General features: G+C 36.3%; 1 protein-coding gene across 1 annotated transcript in view; it reads left to right on the forward strand.

The window, feature by feature from the left end:
- LOC138704254 (neuropeptides capa receptor-like) overlaps positions 1–23,541 on the forward strand; it is a 116,811-nt gene that overhangs the window by 29,123 nt on the left and 64,147 nt on the right. Inside the window, exon 2 of the mRNA XM_069832128.1 lies at positions 16,557–16,756. Coding sequence (XP_069688229.1) covers positions 16,557–16,756 — 200 coding nt within the window. The remainder of the gene's footprint in view (positions 1–16,556; positions 16,757–23,541) is intronic.

Consider the following 23,541-nt stretch of genomic DNA (forward strand, 5'->3'; position numbering starts at 1 on the left):
TTATTTTACAACGCTGTATCAACATCTTAGATTATTTAGCGTCTGAATGAAATGAAGATGATAATGCCGGTGAAATGAGTCCGGAACTCAGCACCGAAGTTACCCAGCATTTGCTCGTATTGGGTTGAGAGAAAACCTCGGAAAGAACTTGAACGACATAACTTGCCCCGACCGGGATTCGAACCCGGGCCACCTGGTTTCACGGCCAGAGGCGCTGACCGTTACTCCACAGGTGTGGACTGCCCCTTGTATGATCTGTGCCTTTCAAGTTTGCTGGTCTCTCCTACACTCCTCTCTCAACCCTTCATGCTTTTAGCTGAGTAAGGATTTTAGAACAAATCTTGTGAAGTTTCATTTAGATCTAAGGACAGGTAATTATTTTTATTTAAAAATATGATTAAACTTCGACAGAAATAGGTTATACGTATATATAGGTACATCACATTATATTTTTAAAATACGTTACATTTGTTATTATACCAATTATCGAAAAAAATAGCTGTAATTACATTCTTCACAAAATATTCAAATAAATCACAGCTGTTCGGTAACAATATTTGTGTGACTACACGGTTAGTGGAAGCATTACAGGCACTAAGTTCGATTAAAGTTAGTCGAGTATGACGAAGTTCGACATTGGTCGATGTTCGCTCTGCAGAAGAAGGCCTGTCGTGTTTGTTCCAGTTTGTTATAAAATATTCGCTGTCCTCCACTCCCACCCCTTCATGTTTTAGCATAGACCTTGTGATTAGTTTTCATATAAAATAAGACGAAGGTTGTAATTTCTGGTTGCCTCTCTCATGTTCTAGATTGCAGGACACTATTTTAAACCGCTTAAGGATTTTAGCACATATCTTGCAATTAGTTTTTTCATGTGGAATAAGACGAAGTTTGCAATGTTTTATTTTCCTCTCTCATGTTTGAACTTTGCACATACTAGTCGGTACTTTGAACATATGCGTTTTGTAAATATATTTTGATTTGTTTATATGTATATTTATGTGAATGTTCAGTCATATTAATAACAAGAAAAATTAACTATACTCATTATTATGCATAACTTCGCAAGATATGTGTCTGATATCCTTATGCAGCTAAAGCGTAAAGGCGCAGGGAGAGGAGAAACTAAGAAGTAAGGCACCGAACATCAGGGGAAAGATTTAACAAACGCAAAGGGAGCTTCAGTTCTACAAAGACTCGGCAAACTTGAACCGAACATAAGGCCTCTCACGGGTTTTCCATGGACTCTGTTATTTCAGTTTACATGTTTCACTTCCACGTACTGCTGGATGCCTATGGAGTAGGGCGAAGTTTGTAGTATCTTGATATCCCCTCTCATGTTCTAACATTGTACGACACTAGTATGTATGAAGTTCATTTATGACGCCGTACACATTTTCTAATGGCGAGAACTACGTATGGATTTTGCGAAATCCTACGTCAACTATACCATTCATGTAACTAGAGTGAGTACTTGTAAGTGCAGAGGTACAACATGCCGCCGTCATATAGTGCTAGCAGATAACAGCTGTTTTGCAGATCACTGTTTTTGTGATGAGAGGTTTATTAAATTTGTTAAATAAACAACTTTTCTTATTAATTGAAAGTATTATAGTAATTTACCCTAGTTAATGACAAGTTTCGGCTTGATGTTAGTCTTGTTTCCGTGTCCTTTTCTGGTTGGTTTTTGCATGTAGTTTACATGTTAAAATAAAAGATAAATATTCTACAATACTTCCAAGCACTGCTGAGTTGCAAGGTGGCGAAATAGCTGAACTTTAGGTGCCAACCAAACAACTCTGTATGGGAACAATAATTCATTTCAGAATTAAGGTGTAAATAAATAGTATTTCACGAAAACAGCGGGATGTACTTTAATGAAGCATAAAATAAATGAAGATGTAGCACAAGAACTAGAAATGACACCAATTCTATAAAAAAAGTACAAAACAAATTGGATAAAGCATAATATATCATGAATGGCTGAAGACATTCCCGCACATAATTCTTCAATACCAACCGAGAAGAAGAAGAAGATTTGGCAGGCCCTGGAAACGAATAACAGGCGAAATTCATTTGTAACCATAGATCGAAACAAGTCACTTGGTCTAAACTCATCATAAGATACGATTATAGTGAAAGGAAGGCTGTTTTTCTCGGTACACAAGCTGCTCTAGAATTTCATGCTGCTTATCTGAGTTCTTTTTTTTACCCCAAGCATACGCCTATTTCTTCTTGTAAATAATTACGAAATTTTACAGGTGTATACATAAGGAAGTCCAAAGTTTTTTTGCACCTACAATTACTCATTATGTTTAAACAATGAATCAATTAATTATTTTTATTATTGTAGTTGCAGACTATTTATTTTGTGTCTTTGTTTCTATTTTTAAATTATGAGAAACACTTTCACTTACCTTGAACTAAAACACAAAAAGGAAATGTAATCCACTAACATATAACAATAAAATTAGAAATGTGTTAATGTCTTCAATTTGATTAAATAAATTTAGAGCCTATTTATGTGTATGAATTAATCAGCCTATATTATATTTGAATTCTATAATTTCGGAATATATATTTTTTCATAAATTGTCCTACTTTATTCACGTACGATATTATTTTTCTCTGTGTTAATATTATATTATATAATTTCATTGTAGCTGTAATTTTAATTTTAGGTCCTATTTTATTTTATTTTCTTTATTCCTCTTATATTAATATATTATATTATATAATTTCACTGTAGCTGTGATTTTAATTTCAGTTCCTATTTTATTTTATTTTTTGTATTCCTCTTATATTAATAATATATCCGAACTGCGACCGAACACGAGCGCTGCTCATTCGGTCCTCAAATTTTTGTTAATATGATTGTATCCTCTTTTTTGTATTGATTGTATTATTTTATTTCTATTGATGTAATTATTTTCTGTATTCTGTATAATTAAATAATAATAAGTCACAACTAAAATCATAAAAAATATATTATTGCATCAAATGTCAATTATTGTGTTTAGGCAATTTATTTATTTATTCTCATCACCTGCTGCAGTAAAAAGTACAAAAACCTTATTTTACAAATACAAGCGATTACTCTTGAACTTATGAACTTTCACCCATGGCAGACTATTTATGCTGTATTTGGCTTTATTTCTATCAGTAACTGTTATAAGTAAAAGTTTAAATACAAAATAAAGACGTGTTCTATAGCTAGGGCCATCCACGATCCCAAGGAATAAATATGAAAAGAATAATCAGTATATAATTATGAAATAGTACTTTTAATTGTGAAGGAAACTAAAATAATCAAGGATGGTATATCTATCTTACTGGAACGTTTCGGTGTATATGAATGTAGACTTTAACAATAAAATATGGTGTAGGGAAAAAAAAGACTCTAGGTAAGTGTAGATGGTTAAGGAATTATTTCAACGTTATTTAACCAAACAAACGGACAGATCATAGAAGATCAGTTGATTGGTACGTAAGACCACAGAATTTGAACCTCCTTGAACTTCTTCGTGTTACATGTCATGAAATATTAATGCATTTCAAAAGCGTTTCGTATTCTGTAGAATAGGCCTATAACTTCAGTGAAAAATTAACATGACTGCAAAACTATTCTATATTAGTTGAAAAGACTATGCGGTATTCCAAATATCACTGAAATGAAGAGTCTACGGAAGTAATTTTGAACCTTCATTATGAAAATTGTAGTACATTTTCATTTTAATCTTTGAGAAAAACTTACTTTCACTCTGAGATGTCCATAATTTTTTGTTTGGACTAACATAGATTTATTTTATTTTATTGGGTTATTTTACGACGCTGTATCAACATCTCAGGTTATTTAGCGTCTGAATGAATTGAAGGTGATAATGCCGGTGAAATGAGTCCGGGGTCCAGCACCGAAAGTTACCCAGCATTTGCTCGTATTGGGTTGAGGGAAAACCCCGGAAAAAACCTCAACCAGGTAACTTGTCCCGACCGGGATTCGAACCCGGGCCACCTGGTTTCGCGGCCAGATGCGCTGACCGTTACTCCACAGGTGTGGCCTGACTAACATAGAAATAAACGGAAATAAATTATTCTTAGATAAAGTATGCCTATCATACTTCAGTCTTATTTTCATTCCACGTTACATCCCTAATGTTTTGCACTTAGGCTATTTACTGAGCATTTTGTGCACGCAGTTTTAAAACTGCATGTTCATGAATTAGAATTCCCTCTGAAGGATGAATGCTTATTCGCTTTCTGTCCCAAGTCCACCGTTGTCTTGATGAAGACCAGTCGTCGTGTTCACATCTAAGCTATGAATCCTACTATGCATCCCTCTGAAAAAAGTTCCATAACTGGTAAATAGAAAACTTCCCGATGTAAATGACATCGGACACCGATATCGGAGTGTAGAGCGATAGAAAATGGAAACATATGTGCATGATGTGAAATGACATCCTATAAATTTTCATAACAATAAAATTAATTTAATAGTTATTTGTATTTTCTCTGTATTGTTTGTAATATTGTGCATAATTACTTCTACTTATGGACACATGTACTGTTTTCTAATGAAAACAATTATTGGACAATATGGATATATTAATGACGTCACTCAACTCCGACATGCTGTCTGCACATGAAATCTAGCCTGTAATTTACGCGTTTATAGGTGTTCTGACAATATCCGTGAAATACGATGGCAAGAACCTGTCAAATCCAGAATACAGAAAACTGATATGCTGGCAACATAATTACAAAATTCTTGACATGCTATGCTGTTATCAGAAAACACAATCCTGTATAAAACGAAACTGACAGGCTATCAGAGAGATCATCATAGACTCAGTCAAAAATTACAGTAGTTGTGTTGCGAAATAATTAAATACTTATAAAAATATTATTTTCAGTTACGTTGTCGACACTGAACAATCAAGCCGGTCTACTTTCCTTGTTGGAGATCCGGGCGTAAAGTCTGCCCAGTTTAAATGAAGTTTGTGGCAAATGAATGAAGTGATATAGCAGACTTGCTCGGAGTACTGCAGTTTCCCCTGGCATATTATACCGTCACCAACATTGTTATACCGTTCTCATTTCAAATTGACGCATAAATAACTTTTGTGCGAGATCGTGCGTATTTGCTTGTTTTCCGCACAGAACCAATACGCGGTAAGTGTGAAATACCACATTCAGTATTCCCAACGTAACACACATAAGCTTAACAATTTCCCTTTTCTTACCGCTTAAGCACGACATTCATTTTACTGCTTTAGGCTTTTAACATATTATTTTTAGAGACGTTTAACATAGTAATAATTATACATTGGAAACTTACCACTGCAATTTCACCTAAATTGCAATGTTAATTATTGTTTTTAAATATTTGCAAAAATTAAGTAAAGTCTACTACTCCACGAAACTTATTGCATTCCTGATACAAGTAACATTAAGGAAGCCATGAAAAAATCAACGAGATTCCAGATGCCGATGTTATTACTGCAATATTTTATATAAATAATATTGTTAAAATATTAAAATGAAAAATAAATCATTACATAACCTTAGCGTTTGTTTTAAGTTCGCATTTATAGACTGGGGGAAAAAAAGACAGACGTATATCACGGCCTGCTGGAGTATAGTAAACACAGAAAACATTTTACAGCAACACTGTGGAAGAAAGATATTTTGGTGTTCCGAAGTTGGCGTCATTAAACAGAAACCAAGATGGAGATTTCATTGCAACTAATTAGAAATTCGTCTTTCAGGTATGTAATAAACGATCTTCGCACAAAATAATGTACGATACACGAGCGGTATGTTTGTTTTCATGTTCTCGGAAATTAAAAAAGCTCAACTACGTTTCGCTTTTTCAATCTTTTCCTCGAACATGAAAACGTCAACATACCGCTCTTGTAACGTATATTACTATTAATTTATTTGGTTGTTTTATTAATTGAGTGTGTTTTGGTTGGTTTTCTTATTTCTGTTGCTTTGATGGTTTTTGTTAGTTGATTATTTTGTTTTATTTAATTGTTTCGATTGGTTTGATTGTTTAGATTGGTTACTTCTGTTATTTTTGTTGGTTTTTTGGTCATTCTGATTAAGTGGTTCTGGTCTGGTCTGGTCTGGTCTGGTCTGGTCTGGTCTGGTCTGGTCTGGTCTGGTCTGGTCTGGTCTGGTCTGGTCTGGTCCGGTCTGGTCTGGTCTGGTCTTAGTCCAAGTCAGAATCTTGATCTGATTGTATTGTTTAGTTCATTTGATTGCTTTGTTTGTTTGATGTTTATTACTTGGTTGAGTGATTGCTCGGTTCATTGGTTATTGTGATTGGTTACTTGGTTGGTTGATTGTCGGACGATTGGTTGTTTTGATTAGTAACTTGGTTGGTTGGTTGAACGAGCGATTGGTTATTTTGATCAGTTACTTTGTTAGTTGACCGATCGATTCGTTATTTTGATTGGTTACTTCGTTGATAGATTGATCGGTCGCTTGGTTATTTTGATTTGTTATTGGTTTGCTTGGCTGGCTGGCTGGTTGGGTAGGTACGTGGGTGGGTTGATGGTCTACACGATTTAAATACGTATACAGTCCTTTCGTAATTCGAATTATTTTGAATGAAAATTCATCGACACTAAACAAGGAGAGATTACAACCAGTGACTATTAACCGTTGAATAATGAAGTACTCTTGGAAATTGTGTAGTCATCTAGTAGTTGAAGGAGTAAAATCTTAGTTTAAAATCTCAGTTAAAATTAGAAATAATTTTGCATAATTGTTACAATTAAATTCTCATAGGAAATCACGTATACTCCCTATCTACTGTATCATAATACAAAGAATTAACGAAAAATACCGTTGGATTTTGTTTTCAATAAATCGCTATAGAGTTCTGTTTTCAAGTAAAGATCAAATAATTCAGTAGTAATAATAATAATAATAATAATAATAATAATAATAATAATAATAATAGTCTACATCATATATTCATTTTGTATCAGGTCTCGCCCACCTCAATGAATATTACACGACTACTATGAAGTAGCCAATATGTATTATTACTACTTAATACGAGAAAAATTCCTACCGGCACCGGGAATCGAACCCAGAACCTCTCAGCTGCTCGCATTACGAGAGGGGTTCGGCCGTCGCCGTGGGTCGTGTCCCGGCATAGCTCAGTTGGAAAGAGCTTTCAGCGCGCAGAGCTGAGAGGTCCTGGGTTCGATTCCCGGTGCCGGTACGAATTTTTCTCGTATTAAATAATAATAATAATAATAATTATTATTATTATTATTATTATTATTATTATTATTGTTATTATTATTATTATTATTATTAACTCTTGAATACCGAACATGAACAAAATTCCAAAATCCGTCCAAAATTTCTTCACCATTAGGGATTCTGAACGCGCTCATTCCCGTGAAAATTTCAAAATTGAATTTTGTATCTTACTATATCACGTACCATATACTGTACGAAGAATAAATGACAATAGATTTCCACTACAAGTTTTTAAAATTAGGAAGATCTCGAATAATTTCAAGTGAAAAATTGTTCCGTGGCCGGGTATCGAACCCGGAACCTTTGACTGAGCGCTCCAACGTTCTACCGACTGAGCTGCCCAGAAACTGTATCAGTCGCGGTCTCAAGTATTCATATTTTTATCCACATACCACAAATGGGTTAACAAAGACATTAGGGACCCAACAATCAGCATTGAGTGCACGCTTTCTGTGTGACTTAGATTTGTAGTTTCCCGTTAACGAACAGTGACGTGTATTATACAAATCTGGCTTTCAGGTACTACACTCTGTGAAGCTGATTTGAATAATTTCAAGGGAGAGCGTTGGCGCGCTCAGTCAAAGGTCCTGGGTTCGATACCCGGCCCTTGAAATTATTCAAGTCAGCTTCACAGGGAGGTATACCTGAAAGCCAGATTTGTATAGGAAGATTTCGTTTGACGATTTCATATTGTATACCGAAACGGACCACTTGGTCCATAATGTTGAAGGATGATGATGATGATGATGATGATGATGATGATGATGATGATGACAGTATTACTCTCTCTTTTTACATCTCGTATAATAAAAACTACCGGTATATGAATTTGTTCTTATACATGCATTCTGACTTTTCAACGGTGTCTAAAGAAGTAGAGGTGTTTTGACTATGGAAAGTGATTTATATCTTATTGAGGCATTTTAAAATTCGACCAAGTATTTCTGAGATTTATAGTTCACTATCATTCTTATTATCAGCGCAGAAAATATATCTGATATGAGACTCCTACATCCTATCATATCTAACACAATTTCAAAGGAATTTACAACCGTTAAAAAACCTGAAATTTGTTCTAACGCAGTTATAGGATAACGTTGATATTGAAGTGTAATGTTAAGTACTGTTAAGTACAGTAAAATGTTTTTCTATATAGGCGCGGAAACCTACAACTTTTATGGCCATTTAGCAGAAATATGTTTCCTCAAGAGAGACAATAGTTCTTGTGGCAGAATTTATTTTCCAAGATCAATAGAATGGCCTCAAGGAATGCCCATCTTCAATACAAAAAGCAGTGATAAAAAAACTTCATCCTCTATGGATATTGAAGTACAGAGCAACAGGCGAAATACAAGGGACATCCAAAGCCATCAGGTGAGGTCTTTGGGAATTTTCGCTGGTGTTTTTCACCCTTATTTATGACAAAATTTTAGAGCCAATATACCCATACATATTCGAAAGAAACCTTATCCATTTATTTACAGAGACGAATCGTTGAAACAACACAAACGAAATTCTTGGTATTTCGTTGCTTTGTTTTCGGTATTCGAAAAAAAAAAATACTCTTTGAACTGACTTTAATAACCCATATCAAGAAAACTACTTACAGGACTTTTACTTTGAGTTTGCATTTTAATGTTGGACATTCTGATAACAAATCCACCGTGCTTGATATATTAACTTACTTTTTGTTTTTATTTAATGAATTTAGTTGTAACTATAGCCTATATAAAAGAGATTAATGTTACTTAGGAAGTGATTAATAGAAAACATTGAAAATATAACATTTTTAAGTACGTTATTTATTCACTTATTTATTTTCAATTTACTTTTTTCATTAATTTTATCTGTCTGTCTGTCTGTCTGCCTGCCTGTCTGTCTGTATGTCTGTCTGTCTGTCCGTCTGTCCGTCTGTCCGTCCGTCCGTCCATCCGTCCGTCCGTCCATCCGTCCGCCCATCCATCTGCGTCATTTGCTTTGGTTGCTTGCTTATCATTTTATTTATTTTTTAGTTATTTATTTTCGAGTAAAGAACACTTCAATTTGATTTATTTGTTACTAAGTTCTCTTAGACCACTCTACATGTTATCTATCATCTAGGCCTACTATTTCTTGAAAAAACCTGAAGTAAACACGGAATAAAAAACGGATCCAAATCTTGTGAAAGTTAAACTTCCATTTCTCATGCCGGAAATCAAACGCACGATCAGCAGATTAACAATTCTGAAGTGCCAATGATATTCACTGGACGATAATTAAAGTGTCGCTATCATTTAGTGGGCTATTAGAGGACGGTTAACTTGCATTCGAGTGGGACAGCAATTCAGTTGAACAACACATCAATAGGATTGCGGTTTGGTTCCCTACTTCAGAGTCAGTGCACATACATAGAGATGAACGAATTAATAGTGACATTGATATCAGTTTCAGCAGATCGTGTTTCAAAGGTAGAGCTAAACATTTTGGCCAATTCAAGTCAGATTGCTATACTAAATTGTTGATAAGGCGACTACGGTACTTGGGATGCGTTGCAACACCATAGACATTGAGCGTATTCCGAATCTCACCGGTGAGCAATCCGATGGCATCACGGTGTTCCGAATTCCGCCGATGACGTCATTGATGCTCCACCGTTGTCGCACCGGTGCCATCAACTTGCAGAGGTGGTGGCAGTCTCCATCAGCCGCCATCAGTGAATCTGATTGGTTCTTGTATAGGGCGGGAATTAGCAGACGAATAACATCGTGCACTGTTGTGTCATGGCGGTGTGTTCTGCTTTAGTTCTGCTGTATTGTTTGTAATGAGCACAACGTAAATACAATATGTTAATGGCTTATGAGCGAACATGTCAATGGACCCATTATTACTACTGGTTCAAGAAATAAAATGTTTATGCTATCTTTTCTTTGAACGAGATGGGAGTACGAAAATTTCGCAAAATTTTGCTAGCGTAGCACAGACAACAACTTGTACAGTCGCCATAACAGCCATCGATCCTTCCAGCAGTTTTGTTCCTTATTTCGCTGCAACGTGACGTCATTGATGCCACCGGACCGGTAAGATTCGGAATACGCTGATTACAAAGTTTAGAAAAGAATACACCAGCGTCAATTTTACATATAGCATATTTGTGGAGCTTGACTCCAAAAGGTACCAAATCCATTTTCAGAATTTTTTTTAGGAAACAATAAAAACTAACTGCTACTACCTTAACTATATATTTTTTTCTGACGGTGATGCAAACCGGTTCTATACTGATTCCATAACTCCCACACCAAATATTTCTATTTAGTGACAATTACTTTGTCTAATTTGAGTAAATTTCTAACGAATTTGATATGGTACGTTTTGGAATAAAATAAGGATAACATAGTTAATACCGTATATTGTTTTTTTTCAAAACATTTTATTTATATTCTCTGTTTCATGTTATTTTAGCAGACTTACCATAGAATTTTATATCAAGAGAAACTTGTTCTTAACAATATATTTTAAGATTGCAGGACATTTTTATAAAATAGCAAATCCTGCACATTGTATCCTATTGTAATGGGCAAAGCTTAAAAACCTTTTTTCTTTGCTTCCTGCGCATGGCTGATCCTTGGAATCTCTTTTAATTAAAATAAAATATTTTCATATTTTAATTATTTTTAAGTAGTCTATGCTCCACACTGGATCTAATGCATTGGCGGAATTGAGTCCTACTAAAGCAGATTTAGGTCTTGTTGTCAACCTTTCACTTACTTACTGGCTTTTAAGGAACCCGCAGGTTCATTGCCGCCCTCACATAAGCCCGCCATTGGTCCCTAACCTGAGCAAGATTAATCCAGTCTCTACCTTAATATCCCACCTCCCTCAAATCCATTTTAATATTATCTTCCCATCTACGTCTCGGCCTCCCGAAAGGTCTTTTTCCCTCCGGCCTCCCAACTAACACTCTATATGCATTTCTGGATTCGCCCATACGTGCTACATGCCCTGCCCATCTCAAATGTCTGAATTTAATGTTCCTAATCATGTCAGGTGAAGAATACAATGCGTGCACCTCTGCGTTGTGTAACTTTCTCCATTCTCCTGTAACTTTAGCCCCAAATATTTTCCTAAGAACCTTACTCTCAAACACCCTTAATCTCTGTTCCTTTCTCAAAGTGAGAATCCAAGTATCACAACCATACAGAACAACGGGTAATATAACTGTTTTATAAATTCTAACTTTCAGATTTTTTGACAGCAGACTAGATGACAAAAGCTTCTCAACTGAATAATAACAGGCATTTCCCATATTTATTCTGCGTTTAATTTCCTCCCGAGTGTCATTTATATTTGTTACTGTTGCTTCAAGATATCTGAATTTTTCCACCTCTTCGAAGGATAAATCTCCAATTTTTATAGTTCCATTTCGTACATTTTCCTTCCCCATAATACAAGTAATCGCCTATTTGTGATATGCCATTCCCTTCTAAGCTAACATCTTGTACTCCCACGAAGTCTATTGTATATCTAGCTAGTTCTTTTGCTACTAATGTTACCCCTCCTGTTCTATAAAGACTAGTTACGTTCCATGTACCAAATCTTATAACCTTATTCCTTTGCTGTGGTCGTGCCGGAGAATCAGCCCCATTCCGAGGCTTATTGTTAGGTTTCGTAACAAGCTGTTTTTTTACGGCGATGGGTTGTTAGCCCTTCGCCCACCCCCAAGCTGGAGGACCACCCCTTATCGGCTGTCCTCGACTACTTATTCAATATATTCACAGCTACCCTCCATATCTGGAGGCCGTCTCCTCTATCCGCAACCTGAGGACGCGCTATGCCGTGGTGATAGGGACCCACAATACATGGTGTCAACCTTTTAGCATCACTAATTTTAAACTTCTTCACATTTGGCACACACTTTTGTGACGCTTCCTGCCAGTTGACTCATTTGAAATCAGAATCTAAACCGTGTAACGTGCCTACTTCAGAAAACATAGTTTCGATAACTTCATCATGCAGTTTCTTCATTATCTCACAGATTCTTGCCACACCCTACTGCATGCTCAACCTACTAATATTGAAAATGCTCAGAAAGTTGGATTTGCATACCGGTATTTTATCATTTTCATTCCGGGCATAATAGGATATGCTTTTATCCTTGGAATTGCCTTGTTGTTTCCCTTGATTTGATTTTCTCCTTTCCGGAATGGAAACATCAATCAAGCATATTATATAGTTTCTTTCACTTGCTGAATTTTTATTAGCCCAGTAATTTACATGAAGGCTCTTTACATCTTCATCAGAAAGCATAGCTGCTTTGCAAAGACTAGCATTATGCTTGCAAGGTATGGCAGGCACTTTAGCCGCATCGGAGAGTCGCTTTTGTTTATTTAGGTTTTTCTGCCACATACTTTCATTTCTTGGTCGTTTTCTTGAGACACCAATGATTACGGGTTCTTCTGAATATTCATCGGATATATCAGAGACAATTTTCATTATAGGTACCACTATATATTATAACAATCTCAGAACAGCAAAAATGAAAGAAAATAGATAGCACAAAATATCACTTAAACTGCTAGGAACTAAAATCAGACAGCTATGACAGATTTCAAACAGTCGCATGTCTAAAAATAGCCACGTAATTGGTCAAATGGATTTTGTACGTCTTGGCACCAACGTGAAGATGGATGTGGTACTTATTGAGGAAAAATGTGAATCTTGAGAGCCTCTATAGCCGAGATTTGGTACTTTATGCCCAAAATTCTTTTATATGCAGCTTGTAACAACTGGAATGGAAGTGCTGCTATCTGTAACTCATTTTTCAATATTTTGGATTTGGTACCTTTCGGAATCAAGCTCCACATTTGAAGATGTGACTTGTACAGAGTGGCCACAAAGTTCCGTTACCCTCTATAAATACTTCAAATATACACACTATTTATGTAATTCCGGTCATAATGCAGACATACATTCACTTTACACTAACTGTGTGCCCTAAGTGTCCAAAGGATTTGTATGTCCCTCTTCACTCTCTTCACACAAAATAATGCGTCGCCTCAGTATTACTGTTGTAATGTGTTGGAAAACGCGTCGCACGGCGTCCTTCAATTCATCAATGATGTAGCCTACCATTCCTGTGTACCAATGCTCTTGATGAAACCTCACAGCGCATTGTCACAGGTTCTGATGTCAGGGCTGCGAGGTGGCCCGTCGAGAGGAGCTGGTAATCCAATCCAGCGTTGTGAAAACCTGTGACAATGCGCTGTAGGGTTTCAACAAGAGCATTGTTGCACAGGAACGGTACGACATCATTGATGAATTGAAGGACGCCGTGCGACGCGATTTCCAACAGATTACACCAACAGTACTGAGGCGAATGCCACACCGAATTAGACGACGCATTATTTTGTGTGAGAAGAATAATGGGGGACATATTGATCCTTTGTAAACTTAGGACACACAGTCAGTGTAAAGTGGATGCATGTCTGCATTATGACCGGAATTACATAAATAATGTCTATATTTGAGGTATTTATAGGGAGTAACGGGACTTTGTATCCACCTCGTACAATTGAAAACCAGGACTGCTATTATAGACATGAACTGGTGCTCCTGTCTAACACACCTATGGAGTAACGGTTAGCACATCTGACCGCGAAACCAGGTGGCCCGAGTTCGAATCACGGTCGGGGAAAGTTACCCGGTTGAGGTTTCTCCAGGGTTTTCCCTCAACCAAATATGAGCAGATGCTGGGTAACTATTGGTGCTGAACCCCGCACTCATTTCACCAGCATTATCACCTTGATTCCATTATGACGATAAATAACCTGAGATGTTGATACGGCGTCGTAAAATAACCTACAAAAAATATATATATCAACCTGAAGAGAAATTGTTTCTAAAGTGCTACACTGAAGATCGTTATACATTACCATCTTTCGAGAACGTAGTGTGAACTGCACTACACGCCTCTCTTGTATGTGTGTCATGAATAGGGAACGGATTTCTAGGTGTTAAAAAAGAAATATTTAGGACTTCATAAATTCAAATTTATGACTTTTAGGATATTATATGAAATTAACATTTAATAGTTTTAATTTTAGTAAACATTCCATTTTAGGCGGAATTTATGTACAAAGAACTGGTGCTGACAATGTGTACTATTGAACTGAAGGCTAAAATTCCATCATTGAAAGAGACTGATTGCTTATTGGTCAGTTTTATTTCGCATAACGGAGGTACATTGAAGCGAAAATTAATTTGTAAGCTCTCGCATAACCTAAACAACCTACCACTCCTTTTATGCTAGGATGAACATTTCAAAACGAACTTCGGTTCCGGGAAATTAGGTAAAATCTTCTTCCCTCCCTTTCTAATACCAATATGGAACGAACTCGACGAACCAGTGTTTGTCTGTAAGGGATTTGTTTGCGATTTAAATAGAATTTGTTATAGCTTTTTGAGCATTTTTTCATCTTTAGTACTGGTATTTCTATTTTTAATATTGACAAAAAAAAAAAAAAAAAAAAAAAAACACTTTTCAGACACATATAATTTTTAGGCATTCATAGGAATTTATGTTTCATTTAGACACTTTAGGTCCTGTATAATTTTAATAGGGTTATATTTGATCTTTTCCACTAATTTTCCCTTTCACTTGCTGTAAAAGATTTGAATAGTAATCTCCGTTTATAGTTCTCCTTTGCAAGATAATTAATCATGATTATCCTCTTAAAAGCCACAAAACTGATGCCATGACATTACCAACCGATTGAAGAATCTTTGTTATCGTTGGAGGTGAACAGTGAAGAGTCACCGTGTTTCCACAATTTCGACTGCTCTTTCGTCTCTTAGTAGCTACTATACATAGTGATGGATCTAAGTTTCATCTGTAGTCACACGCCTCTCTAGAAAATTGAATCCATTATTCTCAAATCGAAGCAGACAATCTTCCAAAATTTGACATCGGACGTGATTTTCTTCCGGTGATAAACGTGGCTCCCACCTTCAAAAGATTTTGAACATATCCAATATAAAATTTGGCACACCCGGTCATTTGAAGTACATATTGCCTCACTAATTTTATGTATTGTTAGTCGACAACATTTCAGCACCATATCATGCATTTGGCGAAGTTTTCCTCACTAGTTGCTTTTATTGACAATCCACTATGAGGGTCGTCTTCCACGCGCACTCTCGGACATGTTAAATAGAACTGTCCATGTATTCAAAGTCGAAAACGAAGGAGGTGCTTCTCCAAATGTCGTATACATGCCTGATTTAATTTCTATGGGATTCGTCCCCTTTTTTGCGAAATATTTAATGAGGCACGATGCTTGATTTTTTTTCCATTTTTAACAATCTGCTCGGCGCATTACTATAAAAATAGAAAAATTAAATTACACAAAAAGTATTCAGCAGATAATTATAATTTTTCGTGCATGATCAAATGAAAGACAAACGCTAACAATGGTGGTATTGTTGACGCGATACCATCTATATATCAAGCTATGAACTTTTCAAACAGCTCTTAATTATTCCGCTCATGGATGTCTGTTGTCCTTCATGTATTCAAATCTGAGAAATTGTATAGTTCTGTAAGCAAGATAATTTATACATCTGAGCTAAGTAACTGATTCAGTCTTCCGTTTTTGTTGAGACTTACATCCTTATGTAAGTTGTCAGTTCAGCGACCATGGAACTCTATCTAACTTTATGTCCCTCTGCATTTGAACTGTTTTTCGAAAAGATGTGGTCCATATATTCTTTGTGTTTCACTATCACAAGGATACCTAGAATAAGGCATAGTTCGTCATCACATACTTCTTCGTTCTCTTTCTTGGCCTCGGGTCCAATTTAATGCTCTATTATATAGCCAGCTACTTCTCTAATATAAAACTATATTCTGTAGTTTACTGAATAAGGAGTACCGAAATACCGCACTCACAGGTGACTAACTAATTTCAAAAAAGTAAGTGAGTAATGGACGATAAAAGATAATAATGAACACGTCTGCACTTCGCGAAGATATACCGATGAGTGGGAAGGGCAACATTGTCATCACATACGAAAAATAGAGGCTAGAATCCGAAAAGATTATATTACGTATTTCCCGTGTAACCACTTTATCTATCACAGATGTCACAGTATATGTAGGGAATTTCATCCACGGGTTGAATAGTATGTTCCCAATTAAAGCTAATACTGTACTATATTTACCTCATCGGCCGTAGCCACATCTATTATCTTGATATCTTCACTCCCTGCCACTAGGTTTTCATCATTGCTATTGTCATTTCCAGGTCCTCGTACTCGTCAGTGTTGACGATAGTGGCCTTCTCGACGGAGCGCTACCTCGCCATTTGCCAACCAATACATTCGTACACCACCTCCAGTCCACGCATAGCCCTGCGTGTCATCGCCATCTTGTGGTGCATAGCTCTGCTCAGCGCCACGCCTTTTGCCGTCTTTACAAAGGTCAATTACGTGGACTTTCCCCCAGGTAAGAACTCATCACACTATTTTGTTAATAGTAATTTATGATGACGCAGATTAAGAGAGTCCCTGCAATTATTCAGGGTGATTCAAAATATAAGGTCAACCGGCGAGGTGGATCAGAGCGATGTTTAGAGCAGAATTGATCTGTCATTTTTTTATTTGCAATCGTTTCACGGTTATAACAGGTCAAATATTTAATTCACAATTAAGGTGATCTAGTGTCAACGTCTGGGCTGGAATAGTTGGTGGCAGTTTCATTAGTCCATGCGTACTGGTAGACAGAATAAGAGGCGCACATTATCTCTCTTAGCTTCAGGAAATACTGCATTCCTAGATGACGTATCTCTCAATACGCGTTAGCACACGTGGTAGCAGCTGGAATGAAACACTATCCAGGTCGGTATATAGGGAGAGGATGGAACAGTGCTGGAGCCGACTTCTTCGTCCTCGTCGTCGTTTCCGTCATTTCAACTAAAAAAATAAAATAAATTACAACATGGATACAGCAACTGATAACTACCAACTGATTGATTGAAATGGCTTAGACGAAAGTATGACAACAGCGTTTAGTTCTTTCGGAAAATCCCAAGTCTTAATGGGGGTTTTGCATTTCGCTTCAGTAGGGCTGGAAGTAGGCCGTTCTTGAGAAACAATGTTCTCTTTCTAACATGAACCAAAGCAGCATAATCATTCAATACAATCATTCAATAACTGTCTAGACAGTCCATGAGATCAGGATGTCCCAGGTGGTCTAGCGGTTACTTTGCTATTGTTGGATCCAAAATTCGTTGGCTGAAATCCAGCAAAGACGATGGGATTTAAGGGACAATAAAGTCAACAGCATGACTGTATCCAAGATGTAAATGAAGCTGTAAGGATCATGCTGTAATTTCAGAGCACGTAAAAACACTCTGTCCCTGGAGGACTCCACGAAAAATTGTTCGACCATTTCTCGCCTATACAGTCAACTCTGGATATAGTGAACTCGGTTATAATGAACATTCGGCTACAGTGAACCTAAATCGTTAGTCCGACCCGCATACATTAAAAAGTACATTAATATTTCCGTTTATAGTGAACTCTCGCTTCGGTTATAGTGAACCTAAAACTAGAACTTCCCCAAGAAAAAGTAATTTTAAATTGGCCAAAATGGTTATTTAGGAATGCCTTTCTCCTACAAACTTCCGAGAATATGTTCAGAACAAATCTCAAACCTTCTACTCCTTAAGTGCATTAAAAGACAAAGGATTCATTCAGCTTCCTGGACAGCTTGAAACATGTTAAAGAGAATACGCAGTGAGGGATAAAGGAAGGATTAGTTCTGATTCCTTTAAAAGAGGTTATTAGAAGAATAGGAAGAGAAAGTGTTTTCTTTTGTAAAAGGGAGTAGAGTGATGACCAAACGGTAAATACAAGAAAGATTACAATATAATGGTCCTCAACCCTTTCTCCATTATTTTTGTAAAAGTGAAGCCAAAAAAATTCCAAGGCCGAGTACAAAGTAGCATATCTCTAGTGCAGCGGTGACCAAAGCGGGTGTCGTGATTACATCGTGTAATCGCAGACATTCAAACGGGTACGAGGATTTTCCTGTACATTGCTGTGTGTTTCATTCACATACTGAAGGCAAGCAGTGGCAGTATCATGTCACTCTACAAACTCTGTCTCTACAAGCAGTAAGAAGTGGTTTTGTAAAAAATGAGAAGGAGAACTTTTTTGTTGTTCTGTCGGACAAAATGTAATATGTTTACTTTGCTCAACTGTTCAATTAGGAGTATATAGAAACACCCTGAATAGTGTATTATTATTATTATTATTATTATTATTATTATTATTATTATTATTACTAATACTGACCACTAAGTATTTATTTCTGTTCTTCTATACGTGCATAAATATTGATATTTTTAGATCTTCTCCCTAGAAGAATAAAATTATTAGGTTTTATCTCAATTTTTATCAACAGTAATCTCACTAGACGTTTTGATTTATCTAGAGAAAATCAAAACTCGAGTGGGATTTAATTGACTATTACACGATTAGAAGAAAGTATATAAAAATTAGAAGTAACGAAGTACTCCAATACAATAAAATATTAATTGACTTACGAAAATACAACTGTCTTCAAATGTATTATTGTACCATCTCAACATTACAAATATTACGCTAGATGCATGCTAGATGGCAGTAGTGTCTTTATACAGACACACTAATGATTACTATTCAATAAATCTTAATATTAAACAATCTCTGACACGTGACTATCCATAATATCATATAGCAGAAGTTCTTTTTATCCTCTCAGAGCAGAAGCTATAACATAACCTAACTAATATACACAAGTGTTAGAAAAGTTTTAATTAACGACGATGACATAAAAAATAAACATGAATAATTTTAAAAGGAATAATTATTGCATGTACAATTTTCAAATGTGAATGTGGTTGTGGTTCAGTTGATGTTATATTGGATGTGTGCGTAATAGAAGTGGAACTCGTTGATTTAGGCCTACATGGTGTATTCAACTTATTCAGCATTTCCGAATGGTGCTCTTCATTTATTTGTAAATCGGATTTCAGAAGATGCATAGGTATGATCAGTGATTTTTATTAATTCTTGTTCTTGAATGCCAATGCGAGTCATATTTGAAACTGCTGTGCATCGACTGGAGTGGTTTGTAATTTTATATATATTTTTGACGTCCAGACCAGCGCAGTTTCAAATGTTGGCAAACAAAGAAACAAATGCTAGGGACGCGATAAAATTAAACAAATGCTAGGGACGCGATAAAATTGTGCGATAAGCAGCCATGATTGGTTGAAATACGTCCTTTCGTACCGTTTTATTGGTCAAAAGTAGTATGACGTAGTAAGAGTGTAATAGTCTTCTTAATCTTTGGATGAGAGAAGGCCCTAACTGTTTATTAGTTATTCATTTAATAATAATATTGTGAAATACTGATTCAATATTACGTCACAAACGAACTGTTAAACCCCAGGAATTGATATGTCTTAAATCATAACCAGGAAGAGCTACCTAATGGAGTTTGAAGTATCTCGTGCTCCAAAGTCTTTTAGCAGAACAGAATTTCTCAAAAGAGTAACGATTAAAATAGCTTAAATAACTTTCCCATAAGAATTTTTAATTTTGAAAAACTGCGAATTTCTCGACCAAGTATCGAGAGAAGAATTTAGAAAATACCTGATTATATTCAAGAGGAAGGTTAAACAAAGAAGCAAGAAAAATCGTGCATTATTCACTGGCTCTTGATGACAGCAGTGACATTACTGATACAGCAAAGCTTGAGATTTTTATCCCCGGGATTGATCAAGATGTTAGTACAGGAACAACCACTGGTTGTAGTTTTCATGCCAAGTACCTTCCTCCGTCTCCTTACTTCATCGGCTGTCTGTCGCATGTAATCACTGTAGCTCGAGTTTTGGTCACAGCTGCTCTAGTGGGAAGAGGTGCGAAATCGGTCAGTGCCTACTACCTACATGGCCAGATTAAATTCAAGTTTCGAACTGTGAACATCAGGATGTCGAAGAATAAAGTGTTTAAGTTGGAAGATACAGCGAACATTAGTACTGATATTGAACGTGGTGTGTCCCAAACGGGCATTAATACCGTATGTATAGCAACGTCAGTAGTATAAAAACAGACACTTCGGTTTTAGTGAACCTCGGATATAGTGAACGAAATATGCTGGTCCGCAGAGGTTCACTATAACCGACGTTGACTGTATTTAATTTCTACGCTAAATAATATCTGTAATTTAAAACATCGCTAATAAATACTGCTACTACTAACACTACAGTACATAGGTACAGTGTGTTTCAAAATGGTTGCTTCGATTTTAATATGGTTCATTTCCGAGAGTATGTAGCTGTAGGAACGCAGTTACAATTCTTTTACTACCCTATATCTCTGCCGGTGAGTGATCTTACTCGTGGGCGTCAGAGCATAAATAGAAGTAAAGATATAATACAAGATCTGTAGTCTCAATAGTCAGCTAATATCTACTTTATTAAGCGTGTGGCTATTTTTGTAAAATGTTGATGTTAGAAAGTGGCGTTTTCGGAACCATAGGCAACTCCATGTATACGATCGAGAGATTATTGAAATTCTAAGCGAATGTTATTGCACTAGTGGCAAAAGTCGGAACTAGACCTAGCCTTACATCTCGTATTACACAGCCCGATCGGTATTACATGTACCCATGACGTTATTTTTAATATTACTTCCCCAAAGGTAGGGCGTGCAATTATTTGTCCGTTTAATGTTTAACCATAATATGCACACCACATAAGGTTCTTGGTTTAACATATGCATATGAATGTAATGGTTGAACATTAAACTCAAAATGATTGACAGCACAGTCCTTCTGCTACTCGATCTGTTTACATCAACGATCTGTATCTTTAATAACAGTATCGCCAACATCTGATCACTGATCAGCTGAACATAAATGACTAAAATTCTAATATGGCTACTTTGTCTCCGACTAAAATTCTAAGTCACTGGTTCAAAAATACGACTTTATACTTTGATAATAATAATAATAATAATAATAATAATAATAATAATAATAATGGCACGACCGATGCTCAGCTATGGCAGCGAAGCATGGACACTGAGGAAAGCAGATAAAAGCAGAATAACGGCTTGTGAAATGAGATTCATGCGAAGAACAGCGGACTATACTAAGTGGGATCTGAAAAGAAATTGTGAAATTTTAAAGGAACTAAAAACTCAACCAGTTTTATTACATTGTTCAATATCAGTCTAATTGGAAACATCATTTGGAAGGAATGAGTAATAGTAGACTCCCAAAGGCAATTTATGATTATGTACCACATGGCCAAAGATCTGTGGGTCGTTCTGCTAAGAGATGGCGTGAAAATTTTATGTGAGACCGTAACAGGCCTTGTGGGCTAACACTTGTCAGGCAGAAGAAGAGGAAGAAGAAGATAATAATAATAATAATAATAATAATAATATCAATGATGTTGTGGTTGTGCCACTTCTAGCACCAAATTGTTGTCGTGCCTCTTTGTTGTTGGGCACAACTATGTTGTGGCCGATGCTATCGATCACGGTTATGTTATGATTTAATTCTGACATCAAATTATTATGTTGTAGTTCTGCCGTACCGATCATTACTTTTGTCAAGGTATTTCTGACACCAGTTTATTTTAGTTTACGTCAGGATATTTCAGGATGGTAATGGTCGAGCTATTACCTTAACTAGGTACTGCGTATTCAAGAACAGGATCACAGGTTGGATCAGGCTCGAAGAATATTAACTTAATCAAATCAAATAAGTCATTTCACTGGTTATACTACAATGTATTGTAAACTTTCTTATATACATGCTGTTATACATTTAGCTATTCAGCTATTATGAAAAGTTGCAGAATGTTTAACTGGTCTAGTGAGTTATGAATGTTTCTTGTTATTTCACTTTACTTTACTTTACTTTACTTTACTTAAGCAATAAAAGAGAATCTAGGATATACCTACTTGGTATACCTACCCAGTTACATGAGTTTAAATGAAAACAAAATGGTAAAATAAATCATTGATTATATTAGAATGCAATTGATTAAACAATGAAATAATATGGAAACTTCAGTGCGTCAACTTGGTTACGTAAGGTGCAATTAGTCGAACAAACTTCGTAAAACAATGTAAAATCATTTAAAGAATTTACCTACAAAGACGTTTGTTGAATCAGGTGCCATTCGGCTTGGATTACCGAATACTGATAATAATATTGTCCATCAAAATATCTCGTGAGGTAGTATCATTCAAAAACCTCGGAAAAACCCATTACGTCTTAAATAAATGCGTTCCAAGTAGAACTTGGAAGTATACACAGTTCACTGAATTTCAAGCACTGATATTTCCTTATTATATTCTATGTGGTATATTACTCGGACACTAGTAACATTTAGTATATCTCTCGACACTAGTAGCAATTGGTATGTGATGAAATATTATAACTTACAGTACACAAAACGAAAGTAGTGTTGACGATGGCGGACGCCATGGTCCCGGCTTCTATTGGTTGACTTACATGCTTCTCACCGTCTTCTGACTTGCGGTCACAAAACTGACTCATCTGTTCGAAGTGAGCACTCGAAAGAGGAAGGGGCCGAATGAGCCTTTGGTATTTATGAGTTCGGTCGCGTCATGACGCTATCCCGGCCGCGTGAGGAAAGTATGGCTACTACTGAGATGAAGTGTATTTCGTATACACCAGTCTTACTCTCAACGCAAACGCTGGGTTTGCGTTAACTTAACATACAGAAAATCATGGGATTTCCTGCGACCAGCTGGTCTTAATGTGGGTCTCAAAGCAAGAGAGGGCTATGGAACAATCTAATCCCGCACGCGTCCTAGCGCGTGGAGGATAAAGCTATGGGAAATGCTGATACCGCGTTCTCCTCGACAATGCGAGTCCACATGTTTGCGTCATGTATGCAAACGTGTACAGTTCGTGAAGGGCTTGTGCATACATGGTGCTGTCCGTAAAACTTGCTATGAAGTGCATGACAGTTGCTATGTTTGACCACCGTAATTTATCCCTTAAATTAGCGGGGCATAACAATGACATAAAATTGGAAATTTTAAAAAATTAGGCTATTTGTAACACATGTTTCAAATTGTCAGATTAGCAACACTTAGACTATAACCAGTTTTTCCCCCATCATTCCTATTGAAACAGAATTAACAACACTTCGACCCCAGTGCTGCAAACCGACGAACTTTAATGAAGATACACAC

The sequence above is a fragment of the Periplaneta americana genome, chromosome 8 (genome assembly GCF_040183065.1).
Source record: "Periplaneta americana isolate PAMFEO1 chromosome 8, P.americana_PAMFEO1_priV1, whole genome shotgun sequence".
NCBI classification, from domain to species: domain Eukaryota; kingdom Metazoa; phylum Arthropoda; class Insecta; order Blattodea; family Blattidae; genus Periplaneta; species Periplaneta americana.